The following is a 20,445-nucleotide window of genomic DNA, read 5'->3' on the forward strand; positions in this document are numbered from 1 at the left end:
TTATGTGATATCGTAAATAAATGCATTGTAACTTAGTGACAAAACCCAGCAATGACCGATATGATAATTGATGACCATACAGACCAAGAATAATCGAAAAAAGTTCATTATGAATGAAAACTTTTCAATACTGTACCTACAATTATGATCAGTCCATGATCTCGTAATAAGTTAAAATTACGTGCATCGCTCGTTAATTTAATGGCGCATTTATATTTTCGCAGAACATTTGATGGCATGTGTCTCTTCAATTGAATGGAAAAAAATATATAACTCAGCATGCAGAAAGGGCAAGAAAATATCCTTGAAAACTGGAAACTGTAGAGCTCTGTGACAAAAATTAATTGCCTTGAAAATATATATAGAGTACTTAGTTTTCGACTTTTCAAGGATTTTAACTTAATAATTTAGTATGCATGGTATGTACAACTTTCAATATGCTTAAAAATTAACAGCTACACTTAACAAATTGGGCTCTTCAAGCTCATTGACATTTTCATCGAATTACATGGATTTTCAACAAATTGTTTTTAAAATTGTTGCCATAAAAAAGAGCTTATAGCAAAAACTTTAGAACTAATGAGTTGTGGACAAAAAATACACCGAACACCGTCGCGCTTTAAAAATTACAAAAGTGGACGGTCTATTGTTCAACATGTTTTAATCCCGATTCGTGTTTCGACTTTAGACAGCAAAAAAGCACGCACTGGAATTAAAAAAAATACAAACAATAAGCGCTTACAATTTTTTCTTCCTGACGATCAACATCACTTAACACGAGTGAAGAATGCTTTGTTAGCATCGAAAATTCATCAAATGTACAAATCTACAATTTTTCATTCTTAGAAACGGCGGCTTATTGTACATAATACCTATACACGAAATATTCTAAGTAAACTTATGCCTTATATCGGCAAAATTTTACGAATTCAAATTCTTTTTTGTATTTTGTTCCTTTTTTTCTGGCTTAGCCTACTTTTCAATCTTCCGCCTCGCAAACGTCGTTAATTCTAGCAAGTCCTTACGTCTACTAATTTTTAAAATTCATCTTAAAACTCTGGCATTTTACTAAATGTGTATAGCTCAAAGCATTCCTAGCTTAAATTAATCTCAAAAAGTTTCAAAATCTTTATCACCTGCTGTTTCCTTATTTGTTTTGTATTTTTAATTGCAACTCTCGTAAATGCGGTTGCGCGAAAAGTCGTCGAAAAGAGGAAGAAAGCCGCAGTTGGCGCGGTTCTCCTCGCGCAAATGAAAGATATAATATACCCAATTCAATCAGAGGACGCGCGCGCGCTCGCTCTCCGCGTCTACACATGACGCGTCGCGCGGCACACTTTTGCAAGTCTTTCGCTTTTGGCAGTTTTACGAGGAATTCATTAAATTAGTAAGTAAATGCTTGTATAATGGAATGCTACCGGTCCACCCTCCGTGAAAGCTCTTTATCTCCTTCTCTCCTAATTCATACTCATCATCATTATCTCGCAATCAACCTCTAATACTCTCTTCCAATCGTACCAAGTTAGCCGGTTGGACGTCTTGTTATTTCTCTCCACGATTAGAAATAATTGCCTAATTAGAAAAAAGTCAGGCTGTACGGTTTTCCTGTGTCTGTGTGTGCGCGGTTCTGCACGCTAGGAAACGAGAAAAATTCGAAACGCCTCGTTGCGCCCGGCGAACGTATCTGTCTATGCAAGTGTATGTATGTATGTTCAGTACAGCATGTCGGCCGCCGTCTCCTGCCCCCACGTGCCAGGGTCCTGCGATGGCTTCAGGTAGTCCACTTTGTCCTCTTCGTGCTGCTGCTGCAGTTGTTGAGGTGGTGTCGCTGACTGGGGCGAGGCCAACGTTGACATCGTCGCCCGCGTAACACCGAGTTCGAAACCCTCTGAAGCCAGGTCGACTTTGCTTGGGGTATAACTCGCCAGACCACTTCCGCCTGTGTGCAAACAAAGTATTGAATTAGCCAATGTCCGCATTCTTTCAATCACAAAGAGGTTCATTGTTAAGCAGAAGATAAATTAATAATTATAATTCAAGGAAAATTTGTAGAAGCTTGATAAAACCTAACTTTGGATCATTTTCAACGTGCAACTAAAATTGTTCGCACGGTCTTTTTAGTGCTATAATAAAACGGGATGATTGAAACTTAATTAAATTACGGAACTCGCATGGAAAATGTATACGGAGTTGCAAATTACGTAAAACGGTCTTACTTATAGGGAGCATATTGTTTCGAAGTTTCAAAGCAATGATGTTGGATAATGATAATGACAAGCGGTTACCTAAATAACATATGTCATTATTAGCGATTTCTCCTCGCGAAGCTTACGAGAGCGCCGTAATATTTTCATGTTTCCACGGAGCAAAAATTTGAAAGGAATGTGATTCGGTCGTTCGAATCCTCGGAATAATTTCGATCAGCCGTGTATAATCAAAAGGTTCATTGACCAACACAGCTGAAACAGCCGATTACAAAACACAACAGTTCTCCGCTTCATAAAGAGAAAAGAAACGGTCCCGGCAATCATTCAAAATCAGTCCCCGGCTCGGACTTCCCAAGAAAAATTCCTCCTTCTCATCCTCTCGTAGAGCACCGTAAAAATCAAAGCGCCGCGCGATGCGCGCGACGTTCACCTCTCGTGTACGCAGAGCGGAGTTCTTCTCCAACGCCGCATCAGGAAAAGCCGTGGTGCCGCTCTCTCGCGCGCGATAAGGATGTTTTGAAATAATAGTGTCCCATGCTAGTAGCAGCAGCAACTCGAGGCATGTAGCCCCGCATAGCAGGTAGTAGTATTAGTAGTAGTATTTCTCACCGAGTAGAGAGGGCAAAGTACCGCTGGGGCCGGCGGAGCGAGCGGCTGCTGCTCCAGCGGCCGCGTCGCCGGAAGCGGAAGTTTCGCCGTCCAGGCTGCTGGTGGCTTCGGCCTCGAGCAGCATCGAGGCCTCGCTCGGGTATTCGAAGGTGCGCGTGGCCGTGTCGTCGAATTGGATCCGATGCTGTGGAATGAAAATAAAAGAAAAAACGAGTCAGTGAGTGGAATCATCATTGGCTTGTGTATGTGTGTGTGTGTGTGTGTAAAGCGTACGGTCAGGTGAATGGGTATCTCCGCGTATACGCGTGTGAGTATGCGTGAGCTGCAGCGGTGGTTCGCTCCAGGCATTCCACTGGCCACTTGTCACGACGACGGCGACGACGAGTCGAACGTTTTTAAATAGTTGCTGCGCGCTCGTATCATTAGGTACTACAGCTATGCCGTGTAATGCCGGTGCGTGGCGGATTATTTGATGACCTTGCGGTGAATGGCTGTTTGTCGCTAAATTGGCTAGTTGCATTTTGCCAAGTATGAGATGCTATCGCGCATCTATACTATTAATAAACCTGTACACGAATTCTTCGCATTCACGCATCGCTGCTCGCGCGCATACACATTTTTTTCAGAGTATAAGCAGTGTGTTACACTCGGATTCGCGCACAATTTCCGACCCAAAAACCCGCACACAAAGTGCGAAAAACCAAGCTCCTTTCCCATTCAAATTTCCAGGTTGTTTCGAAAGCCTAATAGGTAGCCTCCGAGAGAGAGAGAGAGAGAGAGCCAACCACGAGCATCGGATTTTTTTTTCCGAATATGCATGAGCTCAAGCGCTTAAACTTCGTCCGCGCACACACATAGCAACATTTTTACACGTACCTACATACACAAAAGTGTGCGCGCAACCTCTCTCGTCGTTCCGAGTAAGCGCTCTTGTGTGTAGGCCTGCGAACGAATAACAGTAACCGTCACACTCGCTGACTTTTTTAGCTACGTCTGTGTGAGCTTAGAGTATACAATCGCTATACGACCGACCGGCTGCGGTCGTGGAGCATCGGCCCCGCGGCTCGGCTCGAATTTATGGACGATGGGAAAATAGAGTCGCCAGCGGCCGGATTTTTAGCGAGTTAGTGGGTAAAGGATGTAGGTTATTGGATGACGATCGATCGAGGACTTTTCTGCGTCGAAGGTTTTCACTGGGTTTTATTAGAGCGTCTCTGGAAAAGGATAAGATCGCGATGAGAGCGCCTTTTACAGATTTTAATCAAGAGGCCGTATTTTTTTTCACATCATACTTTACGAGAGGCGGAGAAATGATTTTCATTTTATTAAACGATTACCACGCCGGAGTTATTCGCGACGATTGGCGTTCTTTTTTTTTTAATTAACAAAACAGTGCTCGCTTTTTGCGCTGCATTTCCCGTTATTTAATGGCCGATATTAGTTTTACGACTTCGCGTTTCAATAAAAAAAAGTGTGGCAGTGCTGCGGGTATTTTTATTTTACAGCCATTTTATCGCCGTTGGAATGGCAAGTCGCACGTTTTCCGATGCATTTTAATCAATCTATTCAGTTTTTTTCGCGTTCGACGCAGACTCTCTACTCCATGCCGTCGTGGAAGAGAATTAAGTACTGCATTACGTAGCTTCCGAAAAGCAAAGTGACAGGAAGAAAAAAAAAAAACACGCACGTAAACACTCATCGTCAGCGCACGCGCTTCGCCTCTGTATGTAGGAGTAGGTATACGCTCGGCGCTTCTGCTTCTACAAGACGATTAACAATTAAGCGCCGTGTTTGACGCCGGTAACAGTACCGCCTATTATTTCAAGCAGGAGTGCGCGCTCGCGCGTCCGTTAATCTCATAGGCGCCATACGCTTCTTCTTCCTTTCCTCTATTCTCTCCTCTTCTCTCCACACTCATAGCCATACACCTATACCACATGCAGTCGCACGAAGGAGTTGAGAGTTTCATGCTGGTAGTGCACACGTGAGAATCGTCTCGCTTCGGGTGCGTGCATACTTGTATTTGGTCGATCCCTTTTCGCGTGACTCTTCTGGCCCTGAGAGACGCAGGAAGAATGGCCGTCCCTTCTTTATTTTCGCGCTCGCCTGCTTTTTGAGGGAGAGCTGCTGCAGCGCGCACGCATCACGCGATGTGCGTCTGTGCGTCGAAAAGCGAGGATACGAGAAAATCGATATGCACGAGGGTCCTGTTGCTGCTGCATGCTGCTGCTGCTGCGGCGACTACGACTCGGTTTGCGACGCTTGAGAAATTCACGCGTATAACGTTTCCGTGAGGTATTATTTTTGTTACGCGGAGCTGCAGGCTTCTTTTTGTTGATACAATCGGTAGGTGGTTATTGATGGAGGATGAGTCATGACATTATTCTTAGTTGTTAATCATCTCGGCGATAAGCTCCTTTTTGCTACTTAAAAAAGAGAGACGGGCACATCAGATTAATCGACGAGTTTATTTGCATTGAATAACGAAGGTCACTCGAGGTGAGCTTAACGTCTCTTCTCGGTACGAGCGTTAATTTAATGAAGGTTTCAGCGTAAGTATTTTCAGTCGAAGCGAGTACTTTCTTCAGGCATCTCTTCTCTATCGCGTTATCCTCTCTGGAAATAGGGAGCGAAAAAATCTAGAGCGCAAACAGCGCTACTCCGGAAACTGACTAAAGCCGGCTGACCGCGGAAGCTAAGTATGTCATCGGGCTGATAAAAATATATTGACGCAACATACGTACATTTTCAGAAAGAGAACATCGCATCGCAATTGCTTGTTTGAGATTGCAATAACATGACATCGAAAAAAGAGCTCGAGACTTTTACTCCGCAGCGTACGAGAGGATCGAAAAGTGTCGCAAAACGTGAAACCGTAAATAAACGGCTCAATTACTTAGAAACGCCGGTGACGATAAATCAATCCGAACAGTGCGGAAAATGTCCTTACGATCTGCGAACCGCCGCTAGAGAAAAAAAGTACAACCATAAGCCGTTTGCTCGCCATCATCGATCAATTTCATCGTTATTATTTTTTTCGCCCGCAACAACAAGTCAATAAAAGGCGCGAACTTTTACTTTTGCGCTCGACTCCGTATACGTATATCCCCGTCTCTCCCTCTTTGCCCAGACACGACGGCCTTGCGAGAACGCAAGAGACCGAGATAAGACGCAAAAGGAGCGACGACGGGGGTGTGTGTCGTAAGGGCTTTATCTGGACGTGTATACGCGCACACACGACTTACAGGCGAGTTGATGTATCGCGAGAACACGACCGACTGACATCCTTATAGATGTATAGGAGAGTCTCGGCGTTCGGCCAATATTGGATTAGACGAGCCAGTGCAAATACGCGCGGAGAAAGGAAGACGGAGAAAAGAAGTGTATGTGAGAGGGGAAGGAGGAGGAGACGACTTATTAACCCAGTGACGCGCGGGCTAATCATCATTGACGCGAGCAGACCTTGACTGCGAATCGCGCGTACCTATAAGTAAGTGGTCGGGGTGCGCTCTTCCAAAAAAAGAAGTTATCAGGACGATGTGCGGGATAATCTCCAGAACTTTATGAGGCGTGAAAGGAAAAATTGCGTTGGTCTCGTTGGGATTTTTGTGGATTAACAAAGTATTATGCTACTGTTTGCGCGAGGATTTCAAACGATTGATTAACAGATAAAGATAAAAGCTGCAACTTTATAAATTTGTATTCGACGCTGTTGAAGCTAGGAGACTTTCCGCATTAAGAACAGTAATTATTCAATACTCTTTCCTTTCTCCTACAGCAAACAAACTCGCCGCCGCGACGTCCAAATCAATACCCGCTCGAACAACAAAGTGCGACGATTTCTCGCGATCAGCTCTCATCTAGCCGAGCCATCGGTCTCCATTGGCGCGGCGAAACCACGAAATTGCATGCTCTGCCATCAGCAAGCAAGTCGACGCGCTCGCGTGCTAATACTTGTATATACACTTTGTACACAGGAAAGTCGCGTCTCCTACATCCGAAGCACTGCGGCAAAGGAGGAAAAAGTAAAACGAATAAAGAGAGCATAACGAATAGCCTCCTCGCGCAGATGGTGTAGCGCGAGTGGCGATGACGCCGATCCCTTGAAGAAGAACGCGGACGACATCCCTGAGAACGGATCTCGATGCGGATCTCAGAGACTGGAGATCAGAAGTTTTCGAGGCTGCGGTGCTGCACTTGATCGATCGTTAGAAAGCTGGCTTACTGCTATTACCGATTGTCTTTCTCTCTGTTATAATATATTAATCGATACGCAATTCTCGAGGCGAATTTTTTTCTCCGGAATGCGTTGCCGCTACCTGTGGAGTAGAAAGAGATTCATGAAAATTTCAAGCTTTTACTTCGCGATAGCTTTCCCTCGATCCATCACACCGACGAAATCGGCGCGTCCAATCATTCCCCTTTCGCGCGAAGGTCGTGCGTGGTACTATACCGTACACTTACACGCAAGAGCCGACTATACCTCCGAAGATTGTGTACTTTTACTTGCAAATCGTGAAATCTCGGCGCAGCATCTCACTCTGCACCGTGCGACAGGTGCAGAAAGATAGAGAGAGAGAGAGAGAGAACTCGGACAAGCGAAACGGATGATCGAGCACGCGAGGCCCGTGACGAGGATGACGAGCCTCGGGACGGATTTTCGAGGAAAGAGCGCGAGAGTTTGAGTTTCTACGCGTAGAAGGGGAAACCGCTACTTTGCGGCGCGAAATCGATGACGTGGGATCCGTAGATTTTCGCACTTTTATAACAACCACGTCGCGATTCGCTTGATACATAGGTACGCGCGCGCGCTGGTACGTACCGTTATCCTGTCGCAAGACGTATTTATACTTTGCTTATACGCCGAAATACCGCATAGCGTGAGAAAAACACTCGCAGCAATTATCCAACTGTACAGCATCGCAACGCATACACCGTGCGCGCACAAAGCCAAGAGGGAGAAAAAAAATGAAAAGTAGTCAGCGTAAAATTTACGTTCACTTGACTTCTAGATCGTGAACTTGGTCTATTGCACCAAGCTCGCGCTCGCGCATGGCAAAAATGGAGCACGCTAAATTCCACGTAATTTAGCCTCGCGCACAAAGCAACCGTGAACGCAAAGCAGAGTGACGAGGGGCTGTGCGCTCCGACGTTGCGAAAAGCGGCCTGCTCCGCTGCGGTATAGGTTTTGCGTTCGATCTCTTTTTCAGATGCATAATACTGTGTACACCAGCACTGTTCTATATCTCTGTGTAGTAGAGGTGTGTGTATACTTGTGTACTTGTCTGCGTGTATACCTTGTGGTTGCGCGGTGTCCTCGAGAGGTTGCTGCGCCCGTTGATGAGGACATTGTCGTTGTAAAAGGCGACGTCGCAGGGGGAAGGCGGCCCCACCGAGTACTCGGTGTCCGAGTCGTCGGTCAGCTGGACGGAGTCGATGTTTGATACGATCACGCCGCTGTTGTCGCTGGACTGCTGCAATGCAAAGAGACGTGGTTAGATTTATTGCCGATGAATCTCGATGATAGGGGGAGAATATTATTTTTCTACGTGTATAAATTATCGTTGCGGGGAAGCTCTGCACGAAAACAACATCCCTATAAATACAAAGATGAAGTCGGCTCTATCGATTTCGGCTCGCATGACGCGGCCCCGCTACGACGACGCCTTATCGATGTTTATGGGAAGACAGCCAAGAGCCTCACCCCGATGACCTAAAAAGAAACCCCCGGCGGACGAAAAAAAGGCGCGTTTCACACGGAAAAAGCGTATCGTCGACAGTGATCGCGTCGGAGCGAGTGCGAGAGAAAAACACACAGAGCGGAGCCGCTCACCGCGTCGCGGCGTCGACCCACTTCTACGAAGAGAGCCGCGCTCTCGCGATGAGGCGCAAATCAAATTTAGAGCGATAAATACGCGAAACGCACACATACACGCGCAGAGAGCTGGCGACGATGGCAATGAACTTGCGCGACGACAGTAAACGCAGCCGCAGAAGAAGAACCCGAGAACCACGACACGTCGGGTTCCCACGGAGTTCCATCTCTCTCTCTCTCGCGTATTCGTCGCGACTTAGCTCTCCTCGCGCAGTTTCTCTACGCGTACATACTCGTCGTCTCGCCCTCTGCAGCCGCTTCCTGTCCATTTATTCCACTATTCCTTATCTCCTTTCCGCCGAGGCGTTTTGTGTGTAGTGTGTGCACATCCACACACGCGCGTTGGCTCCTTTTCTCTCTCTCTCTCTCTCTATATACGATTGCGAGCGCGCGCGGGTACTTATCTGGCTCGGCTTTTTTCGCGCTAATCCCTTATACATCTCTCGGGATTTTCGTAATACCCGCGCGCGAAAAATGCTGCCGCTGCAGCGCGATCGCTCCATTTACGATAAGTTACGCAGGAGCTGTGTGGTATAGCGAAATAAGAGCTCGCTGTGCCGTGCGAAAACGCGCTCGTCTTCGCGGGCGGCGATTTTTTTATTCGGACGATTTGAATTTCTGCGCCGCGGAGAGAACGCGCGATGCTGCTGTGGGCACACATGCGAGACGCTGAGAAAATTCCTCAATTCTTGCGTCGAAATTCCGAGAGGAGAGAGAGAGAGAGAAAGAGAGATTTTAAAAGCTGGGTCGTATCTTTTTCCGCGGGGGGAGAGATTTTTCAGCTGATCGGCTGCCTCCGATACTTTTGTGCACCGAGAGAGATGCATCTTCGATGCTGGAATTTTTCTGCCGGTCCGGTTGACTTACAATATTGTGAGATTTCAGATACGAGAGAGAAAAGCTTGATTGGCGAAATATTACACGCTCATTGTTTTTTGCCCGATGTTTTCTCTCTCTATCCCGGGCTGTACCGTAATTAGGAAATCGACGAATTTATCGACGTATAAACAACTCCGAGAGCCATAATTACTCGAGCAAAAAGTCGGGCAGCGGCAATAAAATCCCGAGTCATATTTTATTAAAATATATACATCTATACGCCGTAAAACTTTATAATATCTCTCGCGAGAGAGAAAGAGCGTCGTTTTTTTTAATTTATCGCCAGAGAGTCATTAGTACTTCACTTCCTAATCGCTTTTGACTGCCGATCTTTCGCAAAAAATGCACCAGAGGCTTTCTTTCTCTTTTTTTTTCATGCTGTAAGAGCTGCGAGACAGTAAAGCGCGTCGAGCGTATCTTCGCTTTTTTATTGTGCCGAGAGAGAGAGAGAGAGAGAGAGAGAGAGAGAGAGAGCGCGAGCGATAATGTTTCTGAAAAAAAAATTATATAGACATTATATATAGATCGAGCGCTGATGATAATGCCGGCTGATTACGATTTTTCAGAATAATTACAAAACACACGCGCGTAGTTAGGTAGGCGCTCTTGTGTATCAAAGATGAAGTTACACATATAGTCGGATCAATCGCAGGTAAACGTCGCCGCATCGCATCCAATCGATAAGAAAAAAAAAACCGTCGCGAAAAAGAAGCCTGATGCGGTGAGTACACCCGCGTCCCCACACATCGCAATCAATTGTAGCCCCGATATCCGATCGGCGCTCGGTTTATTCTTCGCCTCTAAATTGATATCCTATCTTCGATGACTCATCGTTATACGCGCTACTCTATACACAACGCACAGCAGAGCACGCGCGCGCGTTGCACTCGCGGAACTCGAAAATTATTTTTCACTTTCCTCTCCTCCTCGACAACGACGCAGCGCTTTTGCGTAATTTTATTATACATGCGCTGCTGCAGAAATAGCAGCGTAAAAACTCGCCTGCACTCTGCACTACCTATAACTCAGCGATAGCTCGTATATTTCAGACTTTTACGCATATTCCCCGAGCGCGCGCGCGTGCGACGCAGTTGTAAAATTAAATGCTCGTGCGCAACGAAAGTGCATTATACGCGCGCTTGCAGAGCGAGAGAAGAATAGGCACAGGAAAAATTGCGCTCTCGCGAGATGATCGGTAAAGTTTTTACGGCCGAGGCACGAGCGATCGCGCCGAAAGTTTCCTAACGATGCCCGGCCAATGATACAATAATAAAACGACGGACGTAAAAAAGCGGATAGGTATAATACGTATGCATAAAACGAGAACGCTTTTGAAAGGCGCTCGCGCGATTATCTTTCAGGGCTCATTGACTGCTGCTGTCGTCGACGTTCCTTCCCTACTCTTCTCTCTTCTCTCCTTTCGATCCGCAGCTGAGCGGCTGCTGCTGCTGCTTTTCGGATGCATAAATTTGTCGAGCGTTGGCGACGTCGTTTCTTTTTCCTTCTCCTCCTCTATATATATCCATGAATGTATGCAGTATGTGGCTACGAGGCGTCGGAGGCGATTTTCAACGATGAATGCCGGAAAATTCGTGAAAGCATCGTCGCTGCGGAGGAATGACTCTATGCATCAGTACGACCAAATGCAAAACGAGCGGAGCGTATAGTCGTCGTCTCCATTCCAGGAGAGAAACGCTCGGGAAAAAATCTCAAAACTTCAGGCTCGACAAACGAGTTTTCATTCGAGTTAGTCCCGTCGTCGTCGGCGTCACGAGAAATTCAAATAGGGAACGAGAGCCGCACGAGATTTCTCCTCGTCCGTTTTTGAATCGATCGCGCGCGCTAATACAGCTTTGATACGAGTTTTCAGTATACAGCTGGAATCCGAGCGGCAGAAACTTTTCGATATACTTATGAGTGACGATCGTCTTTTTCTGTTTACGTCGTCGCTCGCAAAACGTCGAGTGTTTACGATGTAACAAAAGTATCCTTCCCCCTCGTTACTATAGTCGAAGTATCTGTACTTATACAATGACGAAAACGAATGACAGTTTATATTGTGCGCGAAATGCAACAATTGCTCGACTTCCTACCACGCTTTATTACTGTAGTTTAAATGCCGCTCGATTGTCACGCTTAATTGCATATTTTCCATTCAATTGTAAATTATCCTTCTCTCTCTCTCTCTCTCTCTCTCTCTCTCTCTCTCTCTCTCTCTCTCTCTCTCTCTCTCTCTCGCGCGCTTTCTGTGCTATCCTTCCCTCTCTATACACGCTGTGCCACGTTTTTGCGACGCTGTTTTTCGCTCGAGCAGCCATGACTAGATGATTCTTTTATTTCTGAAAGCCTCATTATGCAATTGGCTATCGTGTAATCGAAAACTTTTCTCCCCTCGGAAAGCGAGGTGAAATCAAAAGTTCTGCTGTATACACATCGTCACGTACGTCGCAGTACACAAAGAAAAAAAAACAAAAATAATCACGATGGAAATATTCTTCACGTTGAAAGCGTGTATATGTACATCAGCAGCAGCAGCGAAGAAGCGCGAAGGGGGGAACGGCCCCGCGAGAGGTTCCGCGTAAAGTAACGTGCCACTTTCCGTAGTGTCAACAAATTGTAAACCGTGTCGCGGAACGTTCACAACTTATCCGTTCCATCGGCGCGAATCTTCGCTCATAAAATTAATTTAGGACAATTTCCTTTTCCCCCGGCTGTGGATATATACTCAAACATCCGAGAGAATGAGAGAGACCTCTCGAGCCCGGCTGCAGCGCTGTTATTATTCCACGACGGCGACGATGTACTCTGAGCGGGAATTTCTGTTTTCTTTTGTTAGTAAAACGATAATGTTAGCTTTTTCTAAAAAAAAGAGTTGAGATTTGAAATTTGTATGAATGAGAGGATAGCTATTGAGAAACGCATCCTTGTTTTATAAATATAAATGAAAGCAGAAAAGGATGTTGATAAAAAAAGTCGGCCTTACCCTTGGTTTATCACGCTTCCTCTTGATGATTAAGCCGTCGTTCTCGATGTAGTCGGGAACATCTTTCCTGTTGCTGAAGTTGAAAACCATCGTGTTGTTCTGCTGATTCCACGGCTTGGAATCCCAAAGGCCACCACTGGAGTTATTTTTCTTCACTGGCTGTATTTCCTCAGCACTTTTCAAACTCACTACTACTTTTGTGGGCTGCTCGATGCTCTTCACGCGGTTGATCAAGTTCTTCTCTATCTCCCGGTTGCTTAGATTCTGTTGGGGTAACTGAGTCTTGGTGGAGACCAAAGGTCTGATGATGCCTATTTGCTTTTGAGGTGGCGAGTTTGACGTCTCTGACTTTTGGGTTCTTATGGTTTTCGATTCGTTACCTTGTGAAAAACTTGTGGTGGTCGTTGATTTGATAAGGCTCAGGCTTGAGATGGCGCCAATAGGCTTGTTCTCAACAATATTGACATTCTCTTCTTTGTAAATAATTTCATCCATTATCTCCTCCTGGAGTCTCTCCTGAGGTTTAGTGGGAGACTCGGCAGCTGTTGAGATGATTTCCGAGACAAGAGCTACACTCTCCAATTCCAGAGAACAGGGAGACTTGCATTTCTCTTCTACTAATTTTGATGATGCAACCTCGCTCTCTGGAGAATTTTCCTCAGCTGGCTGTGGAGTGGAGGCAGACCTGGGCAAGTAATTCTTGATCGCAGGATGATCGTTGAAACTAAACTGCACCGTCATTCCTGCTTTACTTATATTATCCAAAGCAGATTTAGAAACTGTTCTAGGGCTATCAACTACTGATTCTACACTTTCATCAAAACTTTCAACGAGCACAGTTGATCCTGGTGAAGAAGGAGTGGAGTCACTTAGCTTAGACACTTCATTCGCAGCTTCTTCTGCATTTTGATTATTCATTTCTACCGTAGTTTCTTGCACTTGTTCCACAGAAGGCTCGTCCTTCTCTTTTTCAAAATCGAGTTTTGGCAATTCCGGTACAGGAAGTTTGGGTTGGTCGTTTGTATTATTTGAAATTGGCGTAGAATTCACAATAGGCTTCTGCATGAAACTGGAAGGTGATTTCGGTATATCTGGCTTTGGAGACAATGGTGATTGGATCTTGGGTGGTGAAGTTCTTGGCGATGGAATTGGTGTTGTCGTGGGTGATTTTATATCTAGTGAAGACACTTTTGCTCTTACTGCCGAGGGCTCTGGGCTTGGTACCGGCGAGAATTTGAACTTGTTGTAAGAAGGCTCTGGCGACGAAGAAGGAGAGTAAGACTTCTCTATCTGCTGGAATTTGCTAACTACAGAGGAGACGGACTGCACTATAGGCTCCGTGATGACACCGTCGTTGTGATACGAATCTTGACTGTTCTGCTGTTCAATCAGCTCAGCAGTAGGCTTGCGCTGGATGATTATCTTCCTGGGAGAAGTGGACATCTTGGAATTACCATTGACAAAGGGTTTTGGTTGTAGAGGCGGCTTTGGAATGATTTTCTTTTGGTTTTGAGCCTTGAACGTGTCGTTAATAGTCTTAAAGGTAGCAACTTTCACGGCGACTTCACCCTTGGGCTTGAGCTTCTTGACAGAAGAGCTCTCAAAAATGCGCATGTTGTTTTTGACTAGATCCGGCGGTGGTCTCTCAGTGTCTGCCAGCACGGGCTTCACTCTCTTGGGCTTGTTGATGGGTTTCAGTCTGTCCTTGTCAAGGCGGTTCTCGATCTTCACCGTGGTTCTGTCGACCAGGATAATGTGATCGTTCTCCTGCTTGAAGATATTGGGCGCAAGGCGGCTGGAGTGGTTCTGGGTGACAGCCTCCTCGGGTGCAGAGTTGTACCTCATGAGAGTCTCCACGCTCCTGGCCCTCTTCATGGACTCGTTGCCCCGGGCGGCGTTCCTGTACCTCTCGACTTTGGCGGCGGCGCCTGTGACGTTCTTTTTGGCATACCTCCTGGTCTTCTCAGCAGCCTCGTCCTTGTGGTCCAGCAGGTCCTCGAGACTCGCGGCTCTCCTGAAGCACTGCACCGACGCGCGGTTCTTGTTCATCTCTCGCAGAGTCATGTTGAGGTACTTGCTGCGAAGCTTGTGCACGATTCCGGGCCCGTACTGCAGCTCCTCGGAGCTGTCGCTCTCGCAGTCCTCCTGCTGCTTGGTCCTGGAGGGCGCGACGATGTCGAGCTTGGCGTTGTTGGTGGCCCGCATCTTGTTGGCGAGCTCGACGATGTCGAGGACTTCCTTGGAGGCGGCTCTGCACTTGCCGCTGGCTGGCGGCCTGCCACCGATAAGCTCGTCCTCGTCGGTAGATAACGGAGCGGCGTCCGGCGCTTCGAGACGCATATCTGAGGCTGCTGCTGCTGCTAGAGGCGCTGCAGCATCGTCGGCCGACGACGGTATGGCTGCTGGCGCGTTGTTGCTCGGCGGCGAGTCCGGCGCGGCCCCACTACCGCTGGTACGCGAGGAGGTGGTGGTGGTGGTAGCGGTGGACGACCTAACTAAACTGGCCGAGGTAGAGGTAGCAGCGCCGTTGCTGGCCGCAGCGCCGAGGAGCTCTCTCTGTTTGCGTCGCTGGATGAGCTCGCGCTTCCACTGGGGCACTTCGACGAGGTCGACGCTGCTGCAGGTCGAGGAGGTCGGACTCGTGAGTTCGGCGGCAGTGCCGACAACGCCGCCGCTGCCGATGGAAGCCATCTTCCCGAGCTTGGCGCGCGCGAGCCTCTCCCTTTCTCTCCTTTCTCTGCCCCTCTCTTTCTCTCTCACACGCACTTGCTCGCGCTCTCCTTTTCTCGCTCCCGCCGTTTGTCTCGCTGCTCCCCTCGGCTCCGGCCGCGCGCAGATTATATACTCTTGCGTGCGTGTGCGCGCGCGCGCGCCCGCGCCTTTATGTATGTATACACGATTTAGCTGTACAGCCCACGGATACACGATTTATATATTCGATACAGCGCGCACCGAGAGTATAAACTTTCTATTTCAATTCCATTTCCTTTGATTGTTGTGTTGTGCTCGGGCGGCAGCAGCGGCGACGGCTACACCTCCTCCCCGCGGCACTTTCATTTTTGATCTCTCGCCGATCTGCATATACGCAGCGTATGCTTGTTATATACTCGAACGTCGAACTACACAAGCTGCGTAAACACGCTCACTGTACACGCACTGCAATTACGATGCGTTATCGCCGCCGCCGCAGTGGATAATATCTCCATTGAAGCTCGTCGTCGCAGCGTCGGAGCCGCTGGCCCACTACACTGCTCTTCCCGTGCTGCCGAGCGCCCAACCCTGCTGTGCTGCTGCTGCTGCTGCAGAGTCGCGAGTAAGTATGTGTACACAGTGTCAAGCTCGCCGCGTCGACGTCAGTAGTGTGTATGCGCGAACTTGCGTCCTTTTCTCTCGCCGCCGAGTGAGAGCGAGCTCCGCGCTAGAGAGCACCTGCGCGTGGGAGTGTGCGTGCGCACTGTGCGCGAGAGACTGTGATCGGGAGGACTACATATGGGGTTCCTGTGCCGCCGCTTCTCGCTCCCTGCTCTCTGTACACTCCGTGTGTACTTACTCGCTGTGCGAGAGAAAACTGCCGCCGCTGCTTTCGCGCGTACGTGTGTACCGTACGTTACATATGTGTGCGTATGCTGGTTAACTGGTTATAAGGCACCTAGAGCCTTTTTGCTTTCTTCGGGTTGCCGTATTGCGCGCCGTCGCCGAGTGTCATTGCACCGGGCGATCTGAAATTGAAACGTGCATACGTTTTATATATATATATCCGTACATATTACGTTGATTTATTAATTTTGTTAATTTCGCATCGGAGCTTGCGAACTTACTACATACCGATGTATACCCGCCGGCGACGTCATCATCTACTATCTCTCGCGGGCTGCCACACAGCCTGTGTATCCAATTATCGAAAGGCAGTAGCATTTTACATTATTATTCGACAGCTATCCCGTGCGTTACGTAACGCCCCAGATATTTCGCAACGGCGAGTAGTCAGTCGCGAAATTGCGCGCCATATCGGTGAACCGCACACGAAATGTATATCATAATATCTATAAGTGAATGATGATATCCTCGGATTTTCTCTCTTCTGCGCACACACGTTATCATGACGTTTTGCGGAGCCTTTTCGGAAAATTACAATACGCGGCGGGAGAGTGTGTGGTGTAAGCTCTAAGCGGTTTTTTTATCTCGTTTATAATTGATGCAAATGAGCGACGGCGGCGTTCGTAAAAGTAAATTTGCGAAGAAGTTTATACAATAAACGATAATTCACGCGTGTACAGCGTGATCATGAAACCGAACGCGACTGTTCTTTCGCAAGTAATCGATATTTTAGCAGAAGGTTTTTTTAAATTTTTACCATAACTCGGTGTTTTAACGGGTTATGCAGTTTTCAAGTACTTACCTCTTGTAATGGCGCGCCTTTGTCCGCAGCAGCAGCTCGCAAAGTTTGCTCTTCCGTCAAGTGTTAATATACCGCAATCAGCGTTTACGATCTTCTCGCACTCCTGCAGAAGACGAGGGACGCATCTCTCTCGGCGCCGATAAGCGAGATACAACATGTGCGGGCGCCTGCCTCCGGATCGAGTGCATAGCGCGGAAAAGTGTGTGTCAAGTACAGCCTGTATAATTTATAGCTACGTATGCGCGCGCGTGAGACCGTTGCATCCCGCGTGTTTTCGAATAATACTCGTGCACGGTGCAGTGCATCAGCAGCGCCGCGCGGTCACGTCGTCTTCTCACGCGGACTACTTGGAACCGCGGAACACAAAGAACCAGTTTCGCAACGGGAAGGGAACCTGATTCCCTCTCTCTTCTTCTCCCGACGCGGATTGCGATGCTTTTAGCTCGTTATTGAGGATTATGCATGTGTAGGTGCAGCGCCTAATACGGGACGATAATACTTTGCGTGCGCGTCGATGAGTTGCACGAATTGATTAGATACTGTTAGGTATACGGTTAAAAGCGTTTTGAAGCGATGATCCGCGCACGGCTATTTCGCAGCACATGACGAAATTTACGATCGCGATATCTAAATATCTAATCAGGAAGTGTATCGCGCAGTTCGTCATCTCGCGCGTGCGTATAGGAACGATGGCGCTGCGAACGCTTTTTCGCAGGAATTGGAGCTGCACGAAGTTCGCGAATAATTTGTATAAATCGTATCGGAAAAAAATTAGATAATTGCGGAATCGTTATAAAAGTTTGTAATCGCAAGTAAAAAAATTGTCAGTTTATTAGTTTATTTATAAAAAATCAAAAACTTTTTACGCCGCGAGAAAGTAGAAAAATACGTTTTTCTTGTAAGATATTGATCTGAGAACATTGAAACCACTGCGAATCGTTTGTAAATTAATTACCGATTCTGTAAATATTGCCTTTATTGCGTTATTCGCTATAGATACTGATTAATAAATTAATTATTTTTTCGTCAACTATGCTACACCAATTCGGGCGGTTCGTGTACCATATTCCGTTCGATGATTCGAATCAGCTGTTCCTATATCGTTACGCACGTGTACTGCAGTGACTATATAATATACGACAACAACAATAAGTCGGTTTGTGCAAGTGCATCGCGGATTCAGAAGTGTGTACAGTGCAGCGATGGTCTCCTGGTGCAACGGCCTCTTCAGGGAGTATTGGCTTTCAATCTTATTCTAACTTTAATAAGTCCAGAAGTAGTGAAAGTGTAAATTACTAGGTCATAACCTACAAATTATATACTCCATCATAATATCTCTTTTATTTATTTAATAAAGTCTAGATAACAAACGGGTTTTTATACTGCAGTAGTCGATTCTTTATTGTAAATAAAGTCACTTATGGCAAAAATATTTTAATTATTAATGTTTTTATCATTTTCTATGTCTCATTTTTTGAAATCTAATCAATATTAGATATTTTTTAATAGAATTTCATGCCTAGTTCTATCACTTTTTATCATTACTTTATTACTTTTACAGTAATCTTCAATAACACCAATCAGTCTACGTGCCATTAGATCATACTTGGATAGAAGAGCTTACCGTTGTAGCTACTACTGTTATAACTACAGGTATGTCCTATCGTACAAAACATTTTGAACCTTCAATGGCTAACTTATAACAAATATTAGGTGCTTCAAAACATTGTAATCAGGGTGACCAGACCTGTCGTCACTTACTATCATTATATTACAAAAAATATTAATTGAGATTACATAATAATTTCTTTGTTGATTTTTGAAATATCTGAAATCGTAAACATCTCACCACATTACTAAATAATCACATAAATAACATTTGGCCAGGTCTGGTCACCTGGCTCATTGAAATATCTTGTGCAACATACTAATTCATTTATTTTTCATCGAACGAGCAAACTGTTCCTGCATAAGTTCCTGCACCACTGATGTCTCACCGGTATCCACTCTTATTTGTGCTGCTGTGCGTATTCACTGGAGTGAAGTCTTCAATACTTATTGAATTACCTTTCGCCAAGAGTGTATCATGAAGGACATTTTCAGAACAATACATATAATATAACAAAGTGATCAAAATATTAAAATTATTAATTTTTCAGATTCGAGGCCGTCAACTTTGATGGTGTAAACAACAGTGCGACTGATGCAGTGCAGGACAGCTGGATAGCTGTTTCATCTGTTTCAAGAGTGAAGACCGCTGTGTTACAAGTGAAAGTGCGAAAGTGTTCTTAGGGGGATGAAATAGACTTAGGGATTAGAATGTGAGGGAGTAGGATTAGTTTAGAATAGTGTTATCAAAATAGGATACAGAGCGTATTATCAGATGAAAATTGAAACTCTAAGTTCATTAATTAGAATACATAATGTTTTGTTTAATAACTTTCGAAAATGTCACTGAATATTTTGTTTCAATTTTCATCTGCTCAGACTTTGGCAGGATATATGTTATTTTGCGAGTAAACTTTAGAAAAGCTAATCACAGAGGATCTGTCAGGACTAGCTTAAATAAATCTGTGTTCTGCCATATTTTTAGGTCCAGAAGGTGAAAATAGAAAATTCAACTCAAGTAATTATGACCATCTGGTCCTAAAAATACAGCAGAAAGTAAAAAAAGAACTTGTAAACGCTTAGAGATACTCCATCTCAGCAATTACAGTTGCAAAGAGAAAAACCGTGAGCAGGTGTTTAGGTGATCATAGGAACCGAATATAGATAAACGAAAATTGCCATGATAGCTATAGTTTCCTAATGATTAACATAACATCTGTACAAGTTTTTAGACCTCTAGATTAAAAACTACTTTAATAGTATTGTCATTATGTTCAACAAGTTTTGTATATCCTTAAAAAAAGTAACTACCATAGCAATTTTTATTTATCATTGTCAGTGACTTTTATTGAGGTATTTTACTTAATTTTAAAGTGTGGAAAAGCAACAATAATTTTGAACAATTATAAATAATATAAACTTAAAAATACTTCAATTTGTTAATATGCAAATAATTTCTAATACTTGAAAGGAAAAATTATTGTTAAATACTAAGGTATAGCTTGAGTAACAATGCTTTTCTATACTTGAAATTATACTAGATAACAGTAATGCAAGTCTCAAAGGTTAATAGATTCTCTATAAAAAACCATCACAGAAATGTGAGTCGCAAAGTGAAAAGCACGAGTGGGTTTACAGGTAATCATCTATACAGGATAAAGTTAAATAAAAACTGCCATGGTAATTAGTTTTTAAATAATTTTTAAAACGTCTGTACAAAATTTCAGCTGTCTAGTTCAAAATTTATTGTTATTTTTTTGTCAATGGGAAGAAAGTCATAAGTCAAAATAAGCAAGAATTTTCCAGCCATTTCTATTGCTTTTGACGTACAGCTTTGAAATTTTGTAAAGATGTTTCACAACTTATTAGAAAACTATTTACCTGA

The 20,445-nt window shown here is 45.3% G+C and overlaps 2 protein-coding genes across 3 annotated transcripts in view; one reads left to right on the forward strand and one right to left on the reverse strand.

Annotated features, from left to right (window-relative positions):
• Nucleotides 1-17,554, reverse strand: LOC100680042. Of its 2 annotated transcripts, XM_003424022.5 has the most exons (5): nt 16,953-17,554; nt 12,554-16,272; nt 8,114-8,290; nt 2,817-3,000; nt 721-1,939 (listed from the first exon to the last, which is right to left on the reverse strand). In XM_003424022.5, the coding sequence occupies exons 2-5, from the start codon at nt 15,242-15,244 to the stop codon at nt 1,713-1,715; spliced, it is 3,279 nt and encodes a 1,092-aa protein (XP_003424070.1). In that variant the 5' UTR covers nt 15,245-16,272; nt 16,953-17,554; the 3' UTR covers nt 721-1,712. The 2 variants fall into 2 exon arrangements, with proteins under 2 accessions (XP_031778652.1, XP_003424070.1); XM_031922792.2 differs by lacking the exon at nt 16,953-17,554 and having other exon boundaries at nt 1-1,939; nt 8,114-8,287; nt 12,554-15,862.
• Nucleotides 15,744-20,445, forward strand: part of LOC100170122 (uncharacterized) — a 15,494-nt gene continuing 10,792 nt past the window's right edge. Inside the window, exon 1 of the mRNA XM_031922506.1 lies at nt 15,744-15,866. The gene's annotated coding sequence lies outside the window, so the exon portion shown is untranslated. The remainder of the gene's footprint in view (nt 15,867-20,445) is intronic.

The sequence above is a fragment of the Nasonia vitripennis genome, chromosome 2 (assembly GCF_009193385.2).
Source record: "Nasonia vitripennis strain AsymCx chromosome 2, Nvit_psr_1.1, whole genome shotgun sequence".
NCBI lineage: Eukaryota > Metazoa > Arthropoda > Insecta > Hymenoptera > Pteromalidae > Nasonia > Nasonia vitripennis.